Raw genomic sequence first — 18,321 nt, 5'->3', positions numbered from 1 at the left:
TTCAGAGTACGTGCTACACTTCTCATGCCCCAACCTTTTCAGCAGGCTTGACTTCATCTTTGTTCTGGTCCACGGTTTCCTCCTCCTCATCCTCATACTGGCCATTATTCAGCACCCAGGCAGCCGTCCTTTCTACTGGGGACATTGTGGCTGAGTCCACGGGAGACTGTACCTGAAATCACATCAGTAGAGGGAGGAAGACAAGCAGATGAACCATTTTCCAAATGTGACAAGCTTATTCTTCTTTCCTGGCTTAAAGCAGCACTTATTTACACAGACCTCAACCTCTGAAGCATTCATAGATTCAATTCCACTAACGCTGCTTTAAAAAGGTAATTTAGGTAAGACTTATAACTGCCAATATCATGGAATAGTTCAAACTAGCACAGCTGCCAGCGGCCCCAAATTTCCAGACCTCTCCTACACTCTGAAGAGGAATGTAGAATTAATATTCTGTTTTGGGAGGTCCCAGGGGAAGGGGGTAGGAAAAATATAGCCAATGGGGATACTGGCAGGAGTAAAATCCTAACAGAGAAACTCTTTCTTACAAAAACAAAATGCTTTTTCTTTGTGTGGAGTTAAAAAATGAGATCCTAAGAGCCAGATACATCAGAATCCTGAAGGTTGGAATATATCCTATGGTATCAAATAGATTAGATATGCGATTTGATGTAAACATAGAATGGGTGTGAAAACTATGAGAAAACACAGATATGTTGATTGATGTCTGGCTGCTTTGCCGATTAACTTTGATCTAAAATATCCATTCTTTATCATTTTATTTGTTACTATGATCAGAGGCGCGATTGGTATTCTGCAAGGTTTCTAATGAAATCTCCAATATGTACTGTTGAAAGATGGCAGATCAAGTAAACAATATATAAGGTAGTGATACTTTCCTAATCTGAAACTAATCTTAAGTACAGTATTTGCCTAGCATTACTTTCCCTATCCACCAATCAGATTTACATTTCAGAGCAAGCGCGATTTGTATTAATGGTGGCATCACTCTCATCCTTAGCAATACTGTGTGGCTATATCAGGCCCATAACGCCCTGTGGCCCGGGTGAGGCCATACCCTGCAGGATGAGTATGGTTATTCCAGCTCCACAAGAGAAAGCCTAACAAATGCTCAGGCATGTACAACTGTTTTATAAGGAGGACTCCACAAGAGGGCGACATTGCATTACCAAACACTTCTTTTCTTTTTTGATCACTGTAAGATGCAGTTACCATACATACCTTCCAGCGGAAGGCAAAAACAAAACCACCTGGAAACTAAGTTAATTATACCTCACCTGTGGCTGTCAGATGAGTCCCCTGGGTCAAAGCCCTTCAGTATTTATAACTGTATGTAGGTGATTGTTCTCTGTATTGGAGATGCATCCTTACAGGTGAAGGCACAGTAATATTCATACCCTACTTGGATATTGTACCTAATTGTACAGAATTGTGTATTTCATATTTTTAGCTCCCCTTTTATTCGCCAAGGAGATTGTTTGCTCTTGAAGCTGCTGCTTGGCATTGAGTGCAGCTGTGAATTCTAAGGCATTTTCCTATCAGTGTAGCCCAACTATACCGAATTATTGCATAGGATGCAATGTTGTGCATAGTCTTCTGCTAATTAATCAATTTAATCAGCCTTTTTAATGCCCATCCTGCTGATCTGTCAAGATATTTCTGCAAAGAAACAGTAGCACCAGAATTAAAGCCTTACTTCAGCCCCCAGTATTTTTAATGTACACATAAAGTAATTAGTACATTTGAATTTTAGGTACCCAGTAGGCTGGCCACGTATAGCTTTTATAAAGACACTGGGGATGTGTGGGTGGGGTTAAAGGGCAACTGTAGTGAGAGGTATGTGGAGGGTGCCATATTTATTTCCTTTTAAACAACACCAGTTGCCTGGCAGCCCTTTTGGTCTATTTGGCAGTAGTAGTGTCTGAATCACTCCAGAAGCAAGCATGCAGCTATTCTTGTCAGATCTAACAATGTCAGAAACACCTGATCTGCTGCATGCTTGTTCAGGGACTATGGCTAAAAGTATTAGAGGCAGAGGATCAGCAGGATAGACCGGTAACTGTTATTGCTTAAAAGGAAGCAAATATGGAAGCCTCCATAGCCCTCTCACTACAGCTGTCCTTTAAATATTTTATTATCCATTGAGCCAGGAGTATCTAAAGCTGAGGTTCTGACAACAATGTTTTTTTTCTATTGGCTCAGCGAGGAGGTGAGCATGGTCAGGTGATCTGTTGTATGTTAAAGAACCCCCTCTGTGGCAGCAAGGTGCTACAGGAGCCATAGATCAGGGATTCTATATTTATTTGTTGCAAAACGTACAGGCAATCACTGCAAGAGCATTTGTGCAATGCAAATTAATGCAAATTAAATATATGCAGTCATAAGAAATGCATGCCAAGTCATGAACACAAAGAGAAAATATTTTAATGTGACCTTTTACAGGTCTATGGTGAGAAATCACTGACAAGCAACAAGACAGGCCATAAAAAGAGACTGTGACTTGCCTATAAATCAGAAATGATCTTCCCTATATCACTTCATGATCATAAATATTTTAAAATGAAGAGAACCCGTGTGTTCCTGACCAGGCATGAAAAGCATGACTTTATGATTTATAGCAAATAGTGCATATGAAGAAAGAGACCAGTTCTGTAGCCAAGGAGACAAATGAAACAGCATTACCCCTATAAAAGGGGAGGAGACATGTTTGGCAGAATTATACATATAGAAGGTGTGGATGCAGCTTGTCAGCATTATCCCAATAAAAGAGGAGGAAGCAGGTTTGAAAGCATTATGCATATAGAAGGGGAGGAGACAGGTGTGGCAGCATTATACCTATAGAAGGGGAGGAGGAAGGTTTGGCAGCATTATACCAATAAAAGGGGAAGAGACAGGTTTGGCAGCATTATACCCAGAGCCAGGACAAGGTCCTACAGCACCTAAGGCTGAGACACCAAAGTGCGCCCCTCCATCCCTCCCACCCCAGCCGTCACACACTGATTGCTATTAGAGTAAAAGACGCAGAGAGCTCCCAAACACACAACACCTTAATCTTTAGTAGTGGTAGTGGCTTGTAGTCACTACCATGTATCCCATTTTCTTATTTTCGTCTGCTTCAAACACAATAGGGGAATGATAGTTGAGTTGCTGTACACTGCACCCTGAGGCTGGAGCCTCTCTCGCCTCTGTCTTTCCCTGATTATACCTATAGAAAGGGTGGAGGCAGGTATACAGAATGGGGGGGGGGGGGGGGGGTGAGAGACAGGTTTGGCAGCATTACACCTTTGGGGGGGGGGGGGGGGGGAGAGACAGGTTTGGCAGCATTACACCTATAGAAGGGGAAGAGGCAGGTTTGGCAGCATTATACATATAGAAGGGGAGGAAACAGGTTTGGAAGCATTGTACCTATAAAAGGGGAGGATGAAGGTTTGGCAGCATTATACCTATAGACTGGGAGGAGGCAGGTTTGGCAGCCATATGCCTATAGAAGGGGAGGAGACAGGTTTGGCAGCATTATGTCTATAGAAGGGGAGGAGACAGGTTTGGCAGCATTATGCCTATAGAAGAGGAGGAGACAGGTTTGGCAGCATTATGTCTATAGAAGGGGAGGAGACAGATTTGGCAGCATTATGCCTATAGAAGGGGAGGAGCCAGGTTTGGCAGCATTATACACATAGAAGGGGAGGAGGAAGGGTTGGCAGAGATTTATCTATCTATCTATCTATCTATCTATCTATCTATCTATCTATCTATCTATCTATCTATCTATCTATCTATCTATCTATCTATCTATGAAACAAGTTTGTCAGCATCATACAGATAGAAGGGGTGGATGCAGGTTTGGCAGCATTATACCTATAGAAGGGGAAGTGACGGGTTTGGCAGCATTATACACACAGAAGGGGAGGGGTTTGGCTGCATCATACAGATAGAAGGGGTGGAGACAGGTTTGGAAGCCTTATACCTATAGAAAGGGAAGAGACAGGTTTGGCAGCATCATACAGATAGAAGAGGAGACAGGTTTGGCAGCACTGTAGACATATAAAGGTGGAAAAAGGTTCAGCACCTTTGGAAACAGATGGGGAGGAGGCAGGTTAGGCAGCATCATAACTACAGGGAAGGAGACATGCTAAACAGCTTTATAAACAGATGGGGTAGAGAGAGATTGAGCAGCATTTTACAGTATACAGATGTAAAAGTGATCGATTTAGAAGCATTATATACACATGGAGTATAATACTACTGAGTACTGGCTTAGTAGCATTATATACATCACCTCCTTGCATTCATATAAACAAGATTTCTCAGATGCTTCACCCCTCCTCAGGAATCCCCTTCACAACACATCTGTCACTCTCCAACCTTTGATATCTTCAAAAGCTACCTCAAAAAAACACACTTTGTCTACCTTAGACAATTTGCCCTTTGACTTTTGGCCAAGTTGTACTAACCTAAAAACACGCTGCCTCTAGGTATGAAACTAGTATACTACAGCACCTCTTATCCGACCCCCACTACATTCCTTTAGATTGTAAAGCTTGCAGGGCTCTGTCACCCTTTTGTGTCTTGGAATTTGTTACACATATTATTCATCATGTTACTTTTGCTTTTTTGTCACAGCAATTACCAATTCTGTATTTGGTATATTGGTGTACACCTCTGTCTGTATTATTACGTACCCCATGTTTGTTTCTTAATTTGTACAGCACCATTAAATATGTTAGGGCTTAATAAATCAATAAAAATAATATACAGGGGAAGAAGAAAAAGATAAATGCATAAAGTAAAACTTGCTACTCTGGAAGGGATTTGGTTAAAAGAAAGAAAATGTAAGATGAGATTCCATAAGTAAAGTTAAATGACGCGCTGAAAAACATACGTCTCTATTTCACACTCAGTTAAACAATTCCATATAACAATTATAGCCCAGGCTTTTGCAGAAACAATATAAGACTGCTCACCTGCTGTGTTTGCTGGCGGTGAACGGCTCGTAGCTTCGGTACAGGGCTCTCACGGGAAGAGGTTGACTGCTGTCTGGATCGGTTCCCATTCTGCACAGGCTCAGCTAGTAAAGTGGCAGAGATGCCGGACATACTGCCTGTGCTGCGTAAAGAGGCACTGTGTGGCAAAGACTGAGGAGCCTTAGCTCGAGCACCCAGAGCCGCTTGGTCAGTCTTACGGATCTGAGCTTGTCCTGTGCTGTTTTGTCGTGGCAATGCTATAGGTATAGGCCTATCAGGCATAGTGTGCCGCCTGCTGAAGTCCTCACTCTGGGTACTTCTTTTTGTGAAATCTTCCATGCTGCTATTGCTGGGTCCACTTAGGATGAACTCCTCGCTATTACTCTGGCTCCGCGAGCTGGCAGTGCTTAGGTTTTCAAGGCTAGAGTCCACTGAGGCTTTGGGCATAGTGGGTGGGGGGTTATTGAGGTGATATACAGGGTTTTGGAAAGACAGGGGCTGCAGGCTGCTCTGTTGACTCAAGGCTGGGTGTAAGGGTCTCCTGACCTGAGGAGCACTCTGTGGTGTGCTCTGGTTGTCTCGCAGTTGCTTGATGGTGGCTACATGTGCAATGGACAGCTGGCTGCCAGTTAAACGCAATGGTGGCTCCTGAACTACAGAGGAGCGTTCACTGTTATTCACAGTAGAGTCTTGTAGGTCCATTAATGACACACTACGTCCATTAGGGAGCACATTCTCCCTTTCATCCTTGTCTGAGTAAGACATACTTTGGGTTGAGGCCTGCTGGACAAGCAGTAGAGTCTTTCCCCTAAAGTAGTTGTCTGGGTTTTCAATAGTTGGAGACTTCAACTTAAGAAGGTCACTGTATGAGAGAAAAAAAAAGAGTAAATATGTGCAGCCTGATGCATCAAGTTAAGTACTTGTGAATAAAAGATGTTCTGCAACTTCTGATAAAGTCTGAGGATCAGTGACAACTACCATCCAATACCATCAAAACCTAAAACAACTGGATTCACAGAACAGAACATACTGTACATGTTGACAAATCTTATGCTAAACACAGGATCCATTTAGACATGTGGCGACACGTCCTTTCAGTCCCTTGTCCGTTACAGAGCCCGAATGCAAAGTCCTGACCTGCATGAATTTTACGGACACTGGACAGAAGACAGACATGTCATGGGTTTATAGCCCAGCACTCTAAAGGTCCGTACACACGCCGGACTTTAGGCAACGACGGGTCCGTCGTTGCCTCCCGCTGGGTGGGCGTGCCAGCGACAGTCCGGCGTGTGTACGCTCTGTCGTCAGACTGATACGGCTGTTTCTGAGCGATCCGCCCGGCGGATCGCTCAGAAACAGCCGTATCAGTCTGACGACAGAGCGTACACACGCCGGACTGTCGCTGGCACGCCCACCCAGCGGGAGGCAACGACGGACCCGTCGTTGCCTAAAGTCCGGCGTGTGTACGGACCTTAAATCCCTGCCTCTGTGAAGTCAGTTGAAGTCAAACTCCAGTCATAAAACCTCTGTGTAACTCTGACAAAGACTCCTGAGAGCAGGAAAGAGAAAATAAGAGGTCACTGAGCAGAATAAACAAAGAGCAGTTTGATTCAGAACTCTAGATTTGTGTTTAGTTTTACCACCTATAATAAAAAAAAAAAAAAAAAAAAAAAAATTCTGGGATTCCAGAAACCCCCAATTTAGGATTATTTCTATGGATTAATTTGTGTATCTGATATGAGATGACTTGATTCCTGTGTGTGGTTCAGTATTAGTCATGGAGTGAATTCGAGGACATAACAACAAAAGTTGTTCTAACTGTACAAGATTTCTTTGCAAGCTTTTAAAACTTTAAGTTTCATCTGCAGGCAAGATACCCAGGGGCAAACCCAGGATTTTCAAGGGGGGATTCCTGAAAGGTCTTCCTCAGCCACGCAAAATACAGTATAATAATATGGTAGGACATAATGCTGGGTACACATAATGCAATTTCCTGTCCGACTGACAGGATCTGACAATTATTTCCTAAATGTCTGATCTGCGCCCGATCGACAACAGGATTGATCAGGAGCAGTTTGGATACAGATAATAATGAGGACAGCCGACAATGGTAATGTAGGGGAAATTGAAGCATTCACCCAGCAGGGCACTGGGCTGTGCTCATACCCGACTCTGTTACATTCCTCAGAGCTGCTCCATGCTCTGTATACACGCGGCTGCTCCATCCAAAGTCAACTGTAGCAGGAAAAGAAAGGAGGCAGTACTGTGAGCTGCAGAAAGTCTGCAGATACTCTGGTGTCTCAACTTGTGCCTGTAACCAGACACTACACTGGCCCTGGTCTGAGGGGGGATTCTGGGCAGCTGTAATCCCCCCTGCATTTGCCTATGATACAGAACTGGATTAGAACCACTCAAAGCAATGTCACATACAGACACGTATATATGATTTTTTTAGGGTTGCTGTATCATATATAAGCGTGTGTACGTGACATTATTTTGTACGGTTCTGGTCCAGTTCTGTAACATGCCTGCAGAAGAAAGGTAACGTTTAGAAAGCAAGCATGGTAATCTTGTACAGTCATTAAACGTATCACCTAAACAACTTTTTTGTTTTGTCCTCAGAATCACCACCACACACAGCAATATACTGTATAATAGATTTTAGCAGGAAATGTGATGAAAATTTATTGAATGCAAAAGTTTGCTTTCTTAAAACAGAAAGAATTTGTGATAATTCAGGTTGGAGTGAGCTTGAGATGTCTCCCAGTGCATCACTGCTGAATATATGGAAATTAACCATTGTTATTGAATGCGGTGTGATGGTGAATGGCCCATCAATCAACTATCGCTTCTGCCCCGTCCCAGATCGATGCAAATCTTGTCAGATTGCTAGAATTGATCAATATTAGGTAAAAGTTCATTGAAATTCGAGTGTTTGAATCTGCCAGGAATCGTATGGGGAAATTGAAGGTAGCCATACACTAGTTGATTTTTTTTCATCATTATACGGCCAAAACTGCTAGAAATGATTCCCAATTTTCTCCCAAATTCGATCGATTCAATCACTGGACAGAAGATGTTGCTCGATCTGCTGTGGGTAGGGAGCACATTGCTACCACACGTTGATTTTGGGCAGGCCCGTCTGCAAGCCTTCCTCGTGTCTTTACTCCACCACTGGGGCTCTCCTGGTCTCTTCACATCTGGGGAGCTCTGTGTCACATGGTCATATAACCCTCCACCAAGGCCCACCAACACTGCATGCTTTGTATAAATCCACAGAGCTCTCCTGCAACACTAATTACCCACCTGTGATTGTGTGTGGTTTCCTGCAAAACTTGCACTGTTGGTGGGCCTTGAGGACAGGATTGGGGAACTGTGATATAAGGTACTGTCTCATGATAAAACTCAAGAGAAAGACAAGCACGCATAGTAAAGCAATCAATTATTGCTATATATACACGTATATATATATATATATATATATATATATATACACACGTATATATATATATATATATATATATATATATATATATATATATATATATATATATATATATATATATATATATATATATATATATATATATATATATATATATATAAATGGGGGAAGTAGGTCGTTAGACCTGAATTAGACTATTTATACAAAAAAAGAAAGAAGACAACCCCTATATAACTATATCTGTCTCAGGCAAACAGAATTAGATGCAAGACAAAATATGAATATCCGAAAAAAGTTTATTAAGCCAACTTACACAATTTAAAAACATTTAAAACCAAGGTCAGCCATCAATTTAGCCACAAAAAGGTCCCAAATAACATTAAATAAATGAGGTAGCACCAATCATTTAATAATTGACCAATAAGGTCACAAATGTCGTGTATCCTCCAACAACTGCAATCAAAAATTAAATATATTCAGTGTCACTATAAAGAATCTATAGAAGAATATTATAATATTATAATGATTGAAAAAGACACTGTATTGCAGATGAATACGAGGGCACACAGGTCCAACAAATAAATCTACCTGACCCAATTACAATGAATCGCTTAGTGCATGGTGCAGTTACTAATTAGTGAATATGAATCCAATCTCAATAAGAGATAGATATTAAAGCAGGAAATGGAAAAAGATGGGAGAATGATGGCTGACCTTGGTTTTAAATGTTTTTAAATTATGTAGTTGGCTTAATAAACTTTTTTCGGATATTCATATTTTGTCTTGCATCTACCGGTAATTCTGTTTGCCTGAGACAGATATAGTTCTATAGGGGTTGTCTTCTTTCTTTTTTTGTATAAATAAGGTACTGTCTCTTGATTAAATCTGCAAATCATCACTAGATGTATGGGCACCTTTAAAGGACACCTAACACCTAAACTGTAAGGGATGTGAAGGCTGCTATATTTATCTCCTTTTAAACAATGCAAATTGCCTGGCTGTCCTAATGATCCTTTGCCTTTAGTACTTTTAAAGCACGTACACACGCCAGACATACAAGCTGGACTTTTTAAACTACGGGTTGTCAGCTCTCCCGCGGTGTGGTCATTCTGACGACAGTTGCACGTGAGTAACAAGCCGTCGTCAGACTGATAAGACTGTTTTTGACTGATCCGATCAGCGGATCAGTCAAAAAAAGTGAGCGGATCAGTCAAAAACAGTCTTATCAGTCTGACGACAGCTTGTACTCGCATGCAACGGTCGTCAGAACGACCACACCACGGGAGGGTCTGACAACCCGTAGTTTAAAAAGTCCAGCTTGTATACGCACCTTTAGCCATAGACCGGAACCAGCATGCAGATGAGATGTTTATAATTAAAGTTTGGCTAGATTAGCTGCATGCCTGTTTAAAGGTTGTGATTCAGATACTTCTGCAGCCAGGAAGATTATCAGGGCTGCCAGACAACTGGTATTGTTTAAAAGTATATAAATATGGCAGCCAGGGGCAGAGACAACCCTTTAGTGTCTGAAGCAGCTTTCAGACTACACATAGGATCATAAGCTCTGCATGCAATAGAATTTCCAGAAAACAAGATGCCAAATTTGATCTTTCCTCACGCAAGAGGCTGCTTAACCACTTAAGTACCAGCGGTCTATGCCCCCTTAAGGACCAGAGACCGCTGGTACAAGAAATAACGGAATATCGACGAATCACCGCATATACCCGCCGCAATCGCCGTCACCACCACACGTCGGGATCCTGGGCCACCCATTCTGCTGTCTCTATGATGGCAGAGTTCCTGTGAGCTGGTCAGGAGCCACTTTCATTGGCTCCTGACCCTGCCTATCAATGTAAGCCAATGGGAGCCGCTTACGTTGATAGACAGGGTCAGGAGCCAATGAAATTAGCTCCTGACCCACTCACAGGGCTCTGCCGTTATAGAGACAGCAGAGTGAGTAAGCTGCGGCAGGCGAGATCATAGGGAGCGACGAAAGCGGCAAGAACGCGCTGCGTCCGTGGATTCAAATCTACGCCCTGGTAGCCAGGAAGCCATCAAAACAGGGCGTAGATTTCAATCAGCAAGGTCTTTAAGTAGTTAAAATGTTTATGGATGCCCTAAAAAACTGCAGCATTCTACTTTGCAGCCTACCAAGAAACAGACTGGCACCTCCCCAATGTCTACTGAACTCTGCTACTCATCTCATCCACCTCTCCTCCAGCTTCTCTGATGCCTCCCCTCTCTCTATCAATCCCTCCATTGACTGCAAAACCATCCAAATGATCCTGTTCAACATGCTACTCTATCATACAAAGCTATCCTATACATACATACATATCCACACTAATTTCCAGATACTATCCCTCCCGTAACTTTTGTTACCCCCATGAAACCTTTCTGTCCTCTAGCTTGGTCAGCTCCTCTCACTATTGCATTGGGATTTCTCACAAGTGCTAACCCTACTTTGGAATTCTCTCCCGAGCTTGCTTGTGATAGTCTCCATTCAGGGATATATTCACATCTATGTCAGATGTTGAGGCTCACTGCCTAATCCATTAGCCCCTTCATCTCCTCCCCTAAAACTCTTCAGCAAGCAAGCAAGCAAAGATATACCACCCCCCCCCCCCCCCCCGGTGTTTTTAGTTTCTGCTGTGGTTTATCAATACTAACATTTTCTGGGTGTAATGCTTGAAATTATGAAATTGTGGAGATCCATAGCAAAGTTAAGGTTTGGGTTGATACCTACCCCCACAAAATAAGTTATAATGCACCTTTGACCTTTTTGCCCCCCCCCCCCCCCCAATTTTAGGTAGCCAGCATTCCCCCAGTAATAAGTAGCCCTCCAATAAAAGTAGCCAGTTACCGGTAGCCCCACCCCATAATTAGATGGCCCCCAGTATAGGTAGCCAGAGACACCCACCCAGTATAAATATACTGAAGCGGTGCCCCCAAGTATAGGTAGCCAGAGATGGCTACCAGTATAGGTAGAAAGAAGTCTCCCCTTCCCCCGTGTAGGTAGTCAAAGGTAGCCAACTCAGTATAGGCAGCCAGAGGGCACATAGTATAGGTAGCCAGAAGGAACAAAAGATTCTGCCTGGGAGAATCTGCATATCTTTGCTAGCATAGGCCGAGTTACTGAAACACCCTCTATCAGTTTCAACTTTTCAGCAGTAGCAAATACATATTTAAGTGATCTCTCAAAGTGAATAATAAGCAAGGGAATAGCAAGCTTGGAGATTAACTACAATAACTGATGATTTTACTTTATTCTGGGGCATACTTTTATTTTTTGTAGTATTTTTGCTTAAAAAAAGGCTAAAATAAGTAATGCATGCATTGTATTATTGATCAGAGTCTTGATTTCACACATTTGTTTCACTTCCCAAGAAACCATTTATCCAGAGCACAAAGTAAGTTTTAAGTTAAGTGTGCGCATGCTTACTTGTCAGCAGGGTCCTCAAAAATCTTCTGCAGTCCAGACGACAGGCTGCCACTTACATTGGGACTGGAGCTGTGCTCGCTGAACCGTCGCAGCTGCTGCTGGATGGGAGTGGGATTGGTCAGAGATTTGGTGATGTCAGCAAGGATGCGTGGCAATGGTCCCAGTTTTTCCACGGTGGCCTGTAGGAAGGAATTTTCACCCTGATTGGACAATATGCGTGGAAACATCCGCCAATGTGATGGGGTAGGCCAGGAGGGGTTTCGGAGGGCAGGTGTTTTTTTTATTTTCATATGAGTGTGTGAGCGCATGGCATGAGCGCAGAGCCAAATTATCAACCACGATGTGACGGATGAAGGAAGACGGGGTGCAGCCAGGCATCGGGGTAGGAAAACGGGGAAGGGGAGAAAAGGAAATAGAGAAGAAATTAGGATCGCTCAAAACCAGAAAGAAATTAATACATGCTTAACATAACTAAAACTACTGCCATTCCAACTCAAAACAGTCATGCAAAGCTACGTACTACAACAAGATGCAAAGGAAGGAGGAGCAAGAGGATTGCGCTCGCATCCAGAAGGTATACTGGTCACTGGGTTAGCATGCGTACATTCTAGACAAAGGAGGGGGGATAGAGAGGTGAACGGTATTAATGGAAGGAACAGGGTTCAGAGGATTTAGCCAGGTTTTTTTTTTCCTTTTTGTCTTGTTGCCCGTGAACCATGAAGGTAGGATGTGTGACTGTGGACTGTACGTGAAACCAGATGATCAGAAGGAAACACGCCTTCCAGTGAGGGGTAACCCAAACAACACAACACTGCTAGCAACAGAACCGCAAATCAGAAGACACAAAACATATTAATCACATCACTAGTGGACTATATACTCCCGCTTTAGGGCTGGTTCAGACGGGCGTCTGCCGAGCGTTTACCGGCAGCGTTCGGGACTTGTCGTTAATCGCTCCCATTCAAGTGAATGGGGGCGTTTGCACCAGGCTTTTACGGGCGTTTACGCGAACGTGGCGTTCGGGTTCCGATTTTCCCTGGTGTTCAAGGCGACCCTAGACGCTACATGTAGCGTCCTGGGGCAGTTAACTGCCATGGGTAATGTTCCCCTAGGGGAAGAAAACCGCCGACCGCAGAAAGCTACGTGAAGGCTGCTGAAAGCCCAAACGCGTCGCCACCGCAACGCCACCAAACGCGACGCCACAGAAAGCCTGGCAGATGCCCGTGTGAACCAGCCCTTAACAACCAACTTACCAGCATGCGCTTAAAAGAAATTGGCAAATACAAGCTATCATTTCATATCTAGTTACCAAAGTCAGCTTTATGGTGAAATGATGGTGCATTAAACAGCAAAGCCAGAAATGTTTTCATCTGCACAGATCGGGGCTGATTCACAAAAAGCCCAAAGTTGGAGAAAAAGGTTGCCAAAACACTAATAAGCACAGCTAAAACCTCGTGGATTTGTGGGAAATGGCTCCATTTTTGCTCCAGTCTTTGAAAATCAGCCCCATGTTGCTCTACTGGCCACTGTATATTTTAACTATTGTTTTTAATTTAATTTGGAGTCAAATCGAGAACTACCGAATAAGATGACAATCTGATCCAACAACTGATACCTCCTTGATGGTAAATCAATTGGTATGAAACTATTGCTTTGTGGGCCTTGCTCCACTCAAATTCAATGAGACTTCAGAAAAAAATCTGACTGAAAAGCCATCAAATTGCTGCCACTTCTGTTTTTTTCTCTGATCTCTTATGCTGGGTACACACTATGAGATTTTCTAGCCGATTTTACTGTCAAATCGATTATTTCCAACATGTCCGATCTGATTTCCGATCGATCTCCGAGCATTTTCCGATTGATTTCCTTTTAAAGTAAAAGGAAATCGATCGGAAAATGCTTGGAAATCTATCGGAAAGCAGATCGGACATGTTGGAAATAATCGATCTGACAGTAAATCGGGCAGAAAATCTCACAGTGTGTACCCAGCATTAGACCAATTTGAGAGATTGTGGATCTCCAAATATACAGTCCTCCAGTATTTCTCAAGTCCTGCCTCAAGTGGATGATGAGAGAAGTGGCATGAGATCAGACTGTATAGGTCTATAATGTGGTACGGCCATTCAATCTGATTGAGTAGTGTATAGTGGTAAACCAAATGCAAATGCTTGATTGAACTCTGAAGAGAAGAATTTTTAATTCTGACAGGAATTCACCTAGAGTTTTTACCTCCCTTCCTATTCACGAATCAGCATTTGAGAAAAGGCAGCGAGATGAAATAGGAACAGAGATACTAATGGAAACACGGTTTTGTGAAAGTGTTAGGACTAGTGATGATCGAACACCTAGATGTTCGGGTTCAGTTAGGTTCGGCTGACGTCATCCAGCCCGCCTGTCCCCTCCCACCACCATGGGGCGCCGGTCCTTCCGAGATCCCACCGGGCGGCGGTGGCGAGTGGGGTTGGGGGGGTGGGGGGCAGGCCGTCTCTAAGGAGGATCGGCGCCCCCTGGTGGCGGGAGGGGGCAGGCGGGCTGGATGACGTCAGCCGAACCTAACCGAACCCGAACATCTAGGTGTTTGATCATCACTAGTTAGGACATGTCAGGCTTTTGCTGTTAACTGTGTCTCTGTGGAGACAATCTAACTCACTCACTATCCTAAGACTAGGGCAGAGATCTGCAAATTTGGCTCTCCAGCTGTTAAGGAGCTACAAGTCCCACAATGCATTGCGGGAGTCTGACAGCCACAGTCATGATTCATAAAGGCAAATGCATTGTGGGACTTGTAGTTCCTTAACAGCTGGAGAGCCAAGTTTGCTGATCACTGGACTAGGGTGACCAAATACAGAAAGTGAAAAAAAAAAATCTCCTCTACAGGAACACAGACTATAATAAAAACCTGCGAGAGGTTCTCTCCTTTATGCAATCTATCCACAAAAAAGTTACATTGTAAACTCAACTATATCATAATTTAAGTATAAACCTGGCCAGCTTTACTATGACCACATCTAGATAGATTTTAAAGTGTACCTGAGGCAATATGTGACATGATGAGATAAACATGTATGTACAGTACTAAGCATATTAATAACTAGGCTGTTTTACTTCCTTTATTTTGCAGCCTGGAAGAGTTAATTTCTAGGCATGGAAGTGACAACCTCTGTCTGGTCGGTACCTTGTCAGGAATAGAGTAAACATCACTGATAATCAAAGCATAGCCATAAAAGTTTTCCTGGCAGAATATAACTTCTGAGGGCAGAGAGAGATAAAATACATGAACTATGGATCTTTTTCCAACTCTGGGACACTTAATAGGCTGCCACTAGAGACAGTAAACATTCAACCTACTTTGTAAATGTTTAACTATAAAAGAAAACCATGATATAGTTAAAAAAAAGGTCATTTTTAGGAGTAGGAGGATAAATATAATTATTTATCTCATCAGTTTATTTTGACCTCAGGTTCACTTTAATGCAGCTGCCTTAAATGATCGATTTTCAAAAGTTACTGTAAAAGAATTTAAATAAACCGTTTGATTGCTTTACAAACAACTGACTTAATTCAAATATGTTCTGGCTCTAACCAATCAATATAATGATTGCATCTCATTCAAAACAAATGAAATTTATTGACTGAATTGTTTTTACGTTTTAAGATCAGTTTTCAAAGATACTAACATTGTAGAATTTATTTTTTTATAGCAATGTTCGCATTTGCGGCCAGCACAAGCTTACATTTGCCTATATATGACAACTACATGGCCTTCGAAATTGAAAAAAGAAATGAATAAAAAGAAAAAATTGAAAAAAAAAGAAGCAGCAATTGCAATGTAAGGAGACAAGCTGAATATGTGGATGACTAGGACAGCAGAGGCGTATAATATAGAGCTGGTTATTGACCACCTGTGACTAACCTCTCATTTTGTTCAATCTTCCCTTTGAAATAGATGAGTGTCAGCCTGATGTCACAGACAGACTCGCTCCTTCCATCTTAGCTTCTCTTTCATGGTTCAGTCTGATCTTACTATTACAAAGTACTAAAGCCAGTGGATTGGTTACATCAGGGAAATGCAGGTTGTGTTCTGCCACTTCTTTACTACTCGTTCAATGACATGGCTCAGTGACAGCAAATATCTACTTCAAAGCAATTTTATCTGAACCAATCTGCCATCTGAGCGTCCCATAACTGCAGCATTTAGGAAATGGCAAACACAGGCCACAGATAGGCAACCGCTTCTAACCCAGCTGCAGCTAAACGGATCTCCCATGATTCCCGGCCAGCAGCTTCACGGTACACGTACATAATGCGAGAGGCTGCTCTAGAGTAGCATAAATCAAACTTATTCCAAACAGTAGTAACTACGTTCATTTTAAAGAGGCCAGTTAGCATTTTAATAGCCTACAATTCATTTTTTTTTTAAATTGCGGTAATTACAGTTTGCAACTGTGGTACTAATAGGATTACACAGGTTATCTCTCATAAGCATTGGTGAACTTATACCTATTTTTTTCTTCAAAAAATGTATATGTAACAAACGTCTAAAACATGTTTTAAAGAAAGGACCTGAATTTAGACTAATTCCTGTGATTAACTGCATGAGAGATAATTGACCTACATACACACCTTATATACCGTAGTTAGTCAGAAATCTTAAGTGTGCGAATGGCTAATGACGTTGCTGGTCTGCTTTCTAGTGGTCCAGCAGGACCGACTGCTCTTGCCCAAAGCTTACTGCTCCTGCACGAACTTAAGTAAGTCTCCCCCCCCCCCCCCCTCATATAACATAGCTTGTTCCTCAGCTGTGAGGGTTGGGGGGAATTTTAGAGCAGAGAAAAAAATTCTTGAATTACTACAAACTACCGTACACGAAGGAGAGATATAGCAGTTGGCCATGCTACACTACATTTGCTCTTAGAGCATATATTGGGCCTTATTCAAATTACTTTCTATTCTACGTTTTCGCCTATAAGATACATTTTATTCTTCTGTTTAAAATAACTTTTCAGCACTCTGCAATTGAAAAAGTATAAAAAGAGTAGGTGACCAATTATTAGGAATATTTTCTTGCTTGCTGATTGGTTAAAAATGCATTTTATTGAGAAGGTGTAAAAATATCACCTAGGAGAAAACTCAGGATAACAAGTTAATTGTATATAAGGCCTCATTCCTGGCTCAAATAGTCAATGCTGTGTATGGTTTGCCAGTAGATTTTAGGTAGAGAGGTGTCAGTGCACAGGACCGTGACCAAAAATTGCTGGAGTGCTACAGTTGTGTATGGTTTGCATTAACACAGATTATAAAAATTCCCTGAAACACACCTAAGAAGACCACCGGAGCTGATATACTGCGATCGAGAAGATCCTCTCCTGTGTTTTTAATGAAGACAGACATATGAAAGAGCAGCAGTCTCTGGAATGTGTTACCTTATCTAGCTGAGACACCACTTCCCACAGGAGGCCATGCAGAACTGACAGCTCCCGGCCAAGGTCGATGTAGCCTTCAAAGCCCGGAGTGTTGGAGATGGTATCTGGATTGGAGATCTCCTGGAGGAAACGTTTCATCCCTCCCCACTCGTGCTCCAAAAAGTCATTCATGAAAGCCATGTATTCTTCCTTATTGCCAAATCTGGGTCAGATCATGAAGAAAACACATATAGGTGAATGCATACATCCATATCTGATAGCTTCTACCATCTGTGGCATTTGATAACCAATCACAAAGAGACATAAAACAGTATTTTATCCATAGGAAGGACAATATTGACCATTTAAAGTAAAATGTCGCCTTAGAATCTTCAGTGTGATGATACATTGAAATTTAGAACTATGCCCAAAAGAGAATTCTATGACATTTCACTGTATTAGTCACTAAAAATAATATTGTTCGCAATTTTACCCTATCTAGCATTTTCCATTGTGTGCCCTCATTATAGTGACTTTATCTCACTCCCTGTCCCCAGGACTCTCACTTCTCTTTTGTATTCTACAAAAACACATTTTTGACAGTTTCTGTCAGTCTGGAAGTGTTTCTCCACTCCCTGTCTGAACAGATGTTTGCCTTGGGAGGGGGAAGCCTCTGGGTTCTCCTTCCTTCGTCCTCCTCCGCCATTCCACTACTGAGACCCCCGAAGCCCGGCTGCACTGTGCCAGTGCACTAACATGTACCCACTCAGGTTTCGTGGAAAAAGCAGAGCCCAAGCAGGCCCGTGATACGGTGCAGGCAGCTCGTGCATGCCCAGTAGTATGGACCCAACTGGACTCTGCTTTTTCCATCAAATTCCGCAGTACTGCAGCAGTACTGCATATTCGCAAGCAGTCAACAAGCCCTTGTGGACCGTTTTCGCGTGGGGACAGCACTGGAACGGGACAGTGGAGGACGACGGTAGAAGCCTCATGAGGATCCAGAGGCTTCCCTCTCGAGCTACGTACCAAAACTGGGCACTTTTTTCCTTT

The 18,321-nt window shown here is 42.6% G+C and overlaps 1 protein-coding gene across 11 annotated transcripts in view; it reads right to left on the bottom strand.

Annotated features, from left to right (window-relative positions):
* RASAL2 (RAS protein activator like 2) overlaps positions 1-18,321 on the bottom strand; it is a 476,310-nt gene that overhangs the window by 16,709 nt on the left and 441,280 nt on the right. For 10 of the 11 annotated variants that reach the window (XM_068239650.1, XM_068239656.1, XM_068239653.1 and 7 more), the window contains 4 exons: positions 17,293-17,494; positions 11,870-12,069; positions 4,983-5,844; positions 35-172 (listed from right to left, as the gene is read on the bottom strand). In XM_068239650.1, the coding sequence (XP_068095751.1) occupies positions 35-172; positions 4,983-5,844; positions 11,870-12,069; positions 17,293-17,494 (1,402 nt within the window). The remainder of the gene's footprint in view (positions 1-34; positions 173-4,982; positions 5,845-11,869; positions 12,070-17,292; positions 17,495-18,321) is intronic. The other variant, XM_068239651.1, reaches the window with a different exon arrangement.

Source organism: Hyperolius riggenbachi, chromosome 6 (genome assembly GCF_040937935.1).
Source record: "Hyperolius riggenbachi isolate aHypRig1 chromosome 6, aHypRig1.pri, whole genome shotgun sequence".
Lineage (NCBI taxonomy): Eukaryota > Metazoa > Chordata > Amphibia > Anura > Hyperoliidae > Hyperolius > Hyperolius riggenbachi.
Note: the sequence above shows the minus strand (reverse complement) of the source record. Positions and strands in the feature narration are given on the sequence as shown.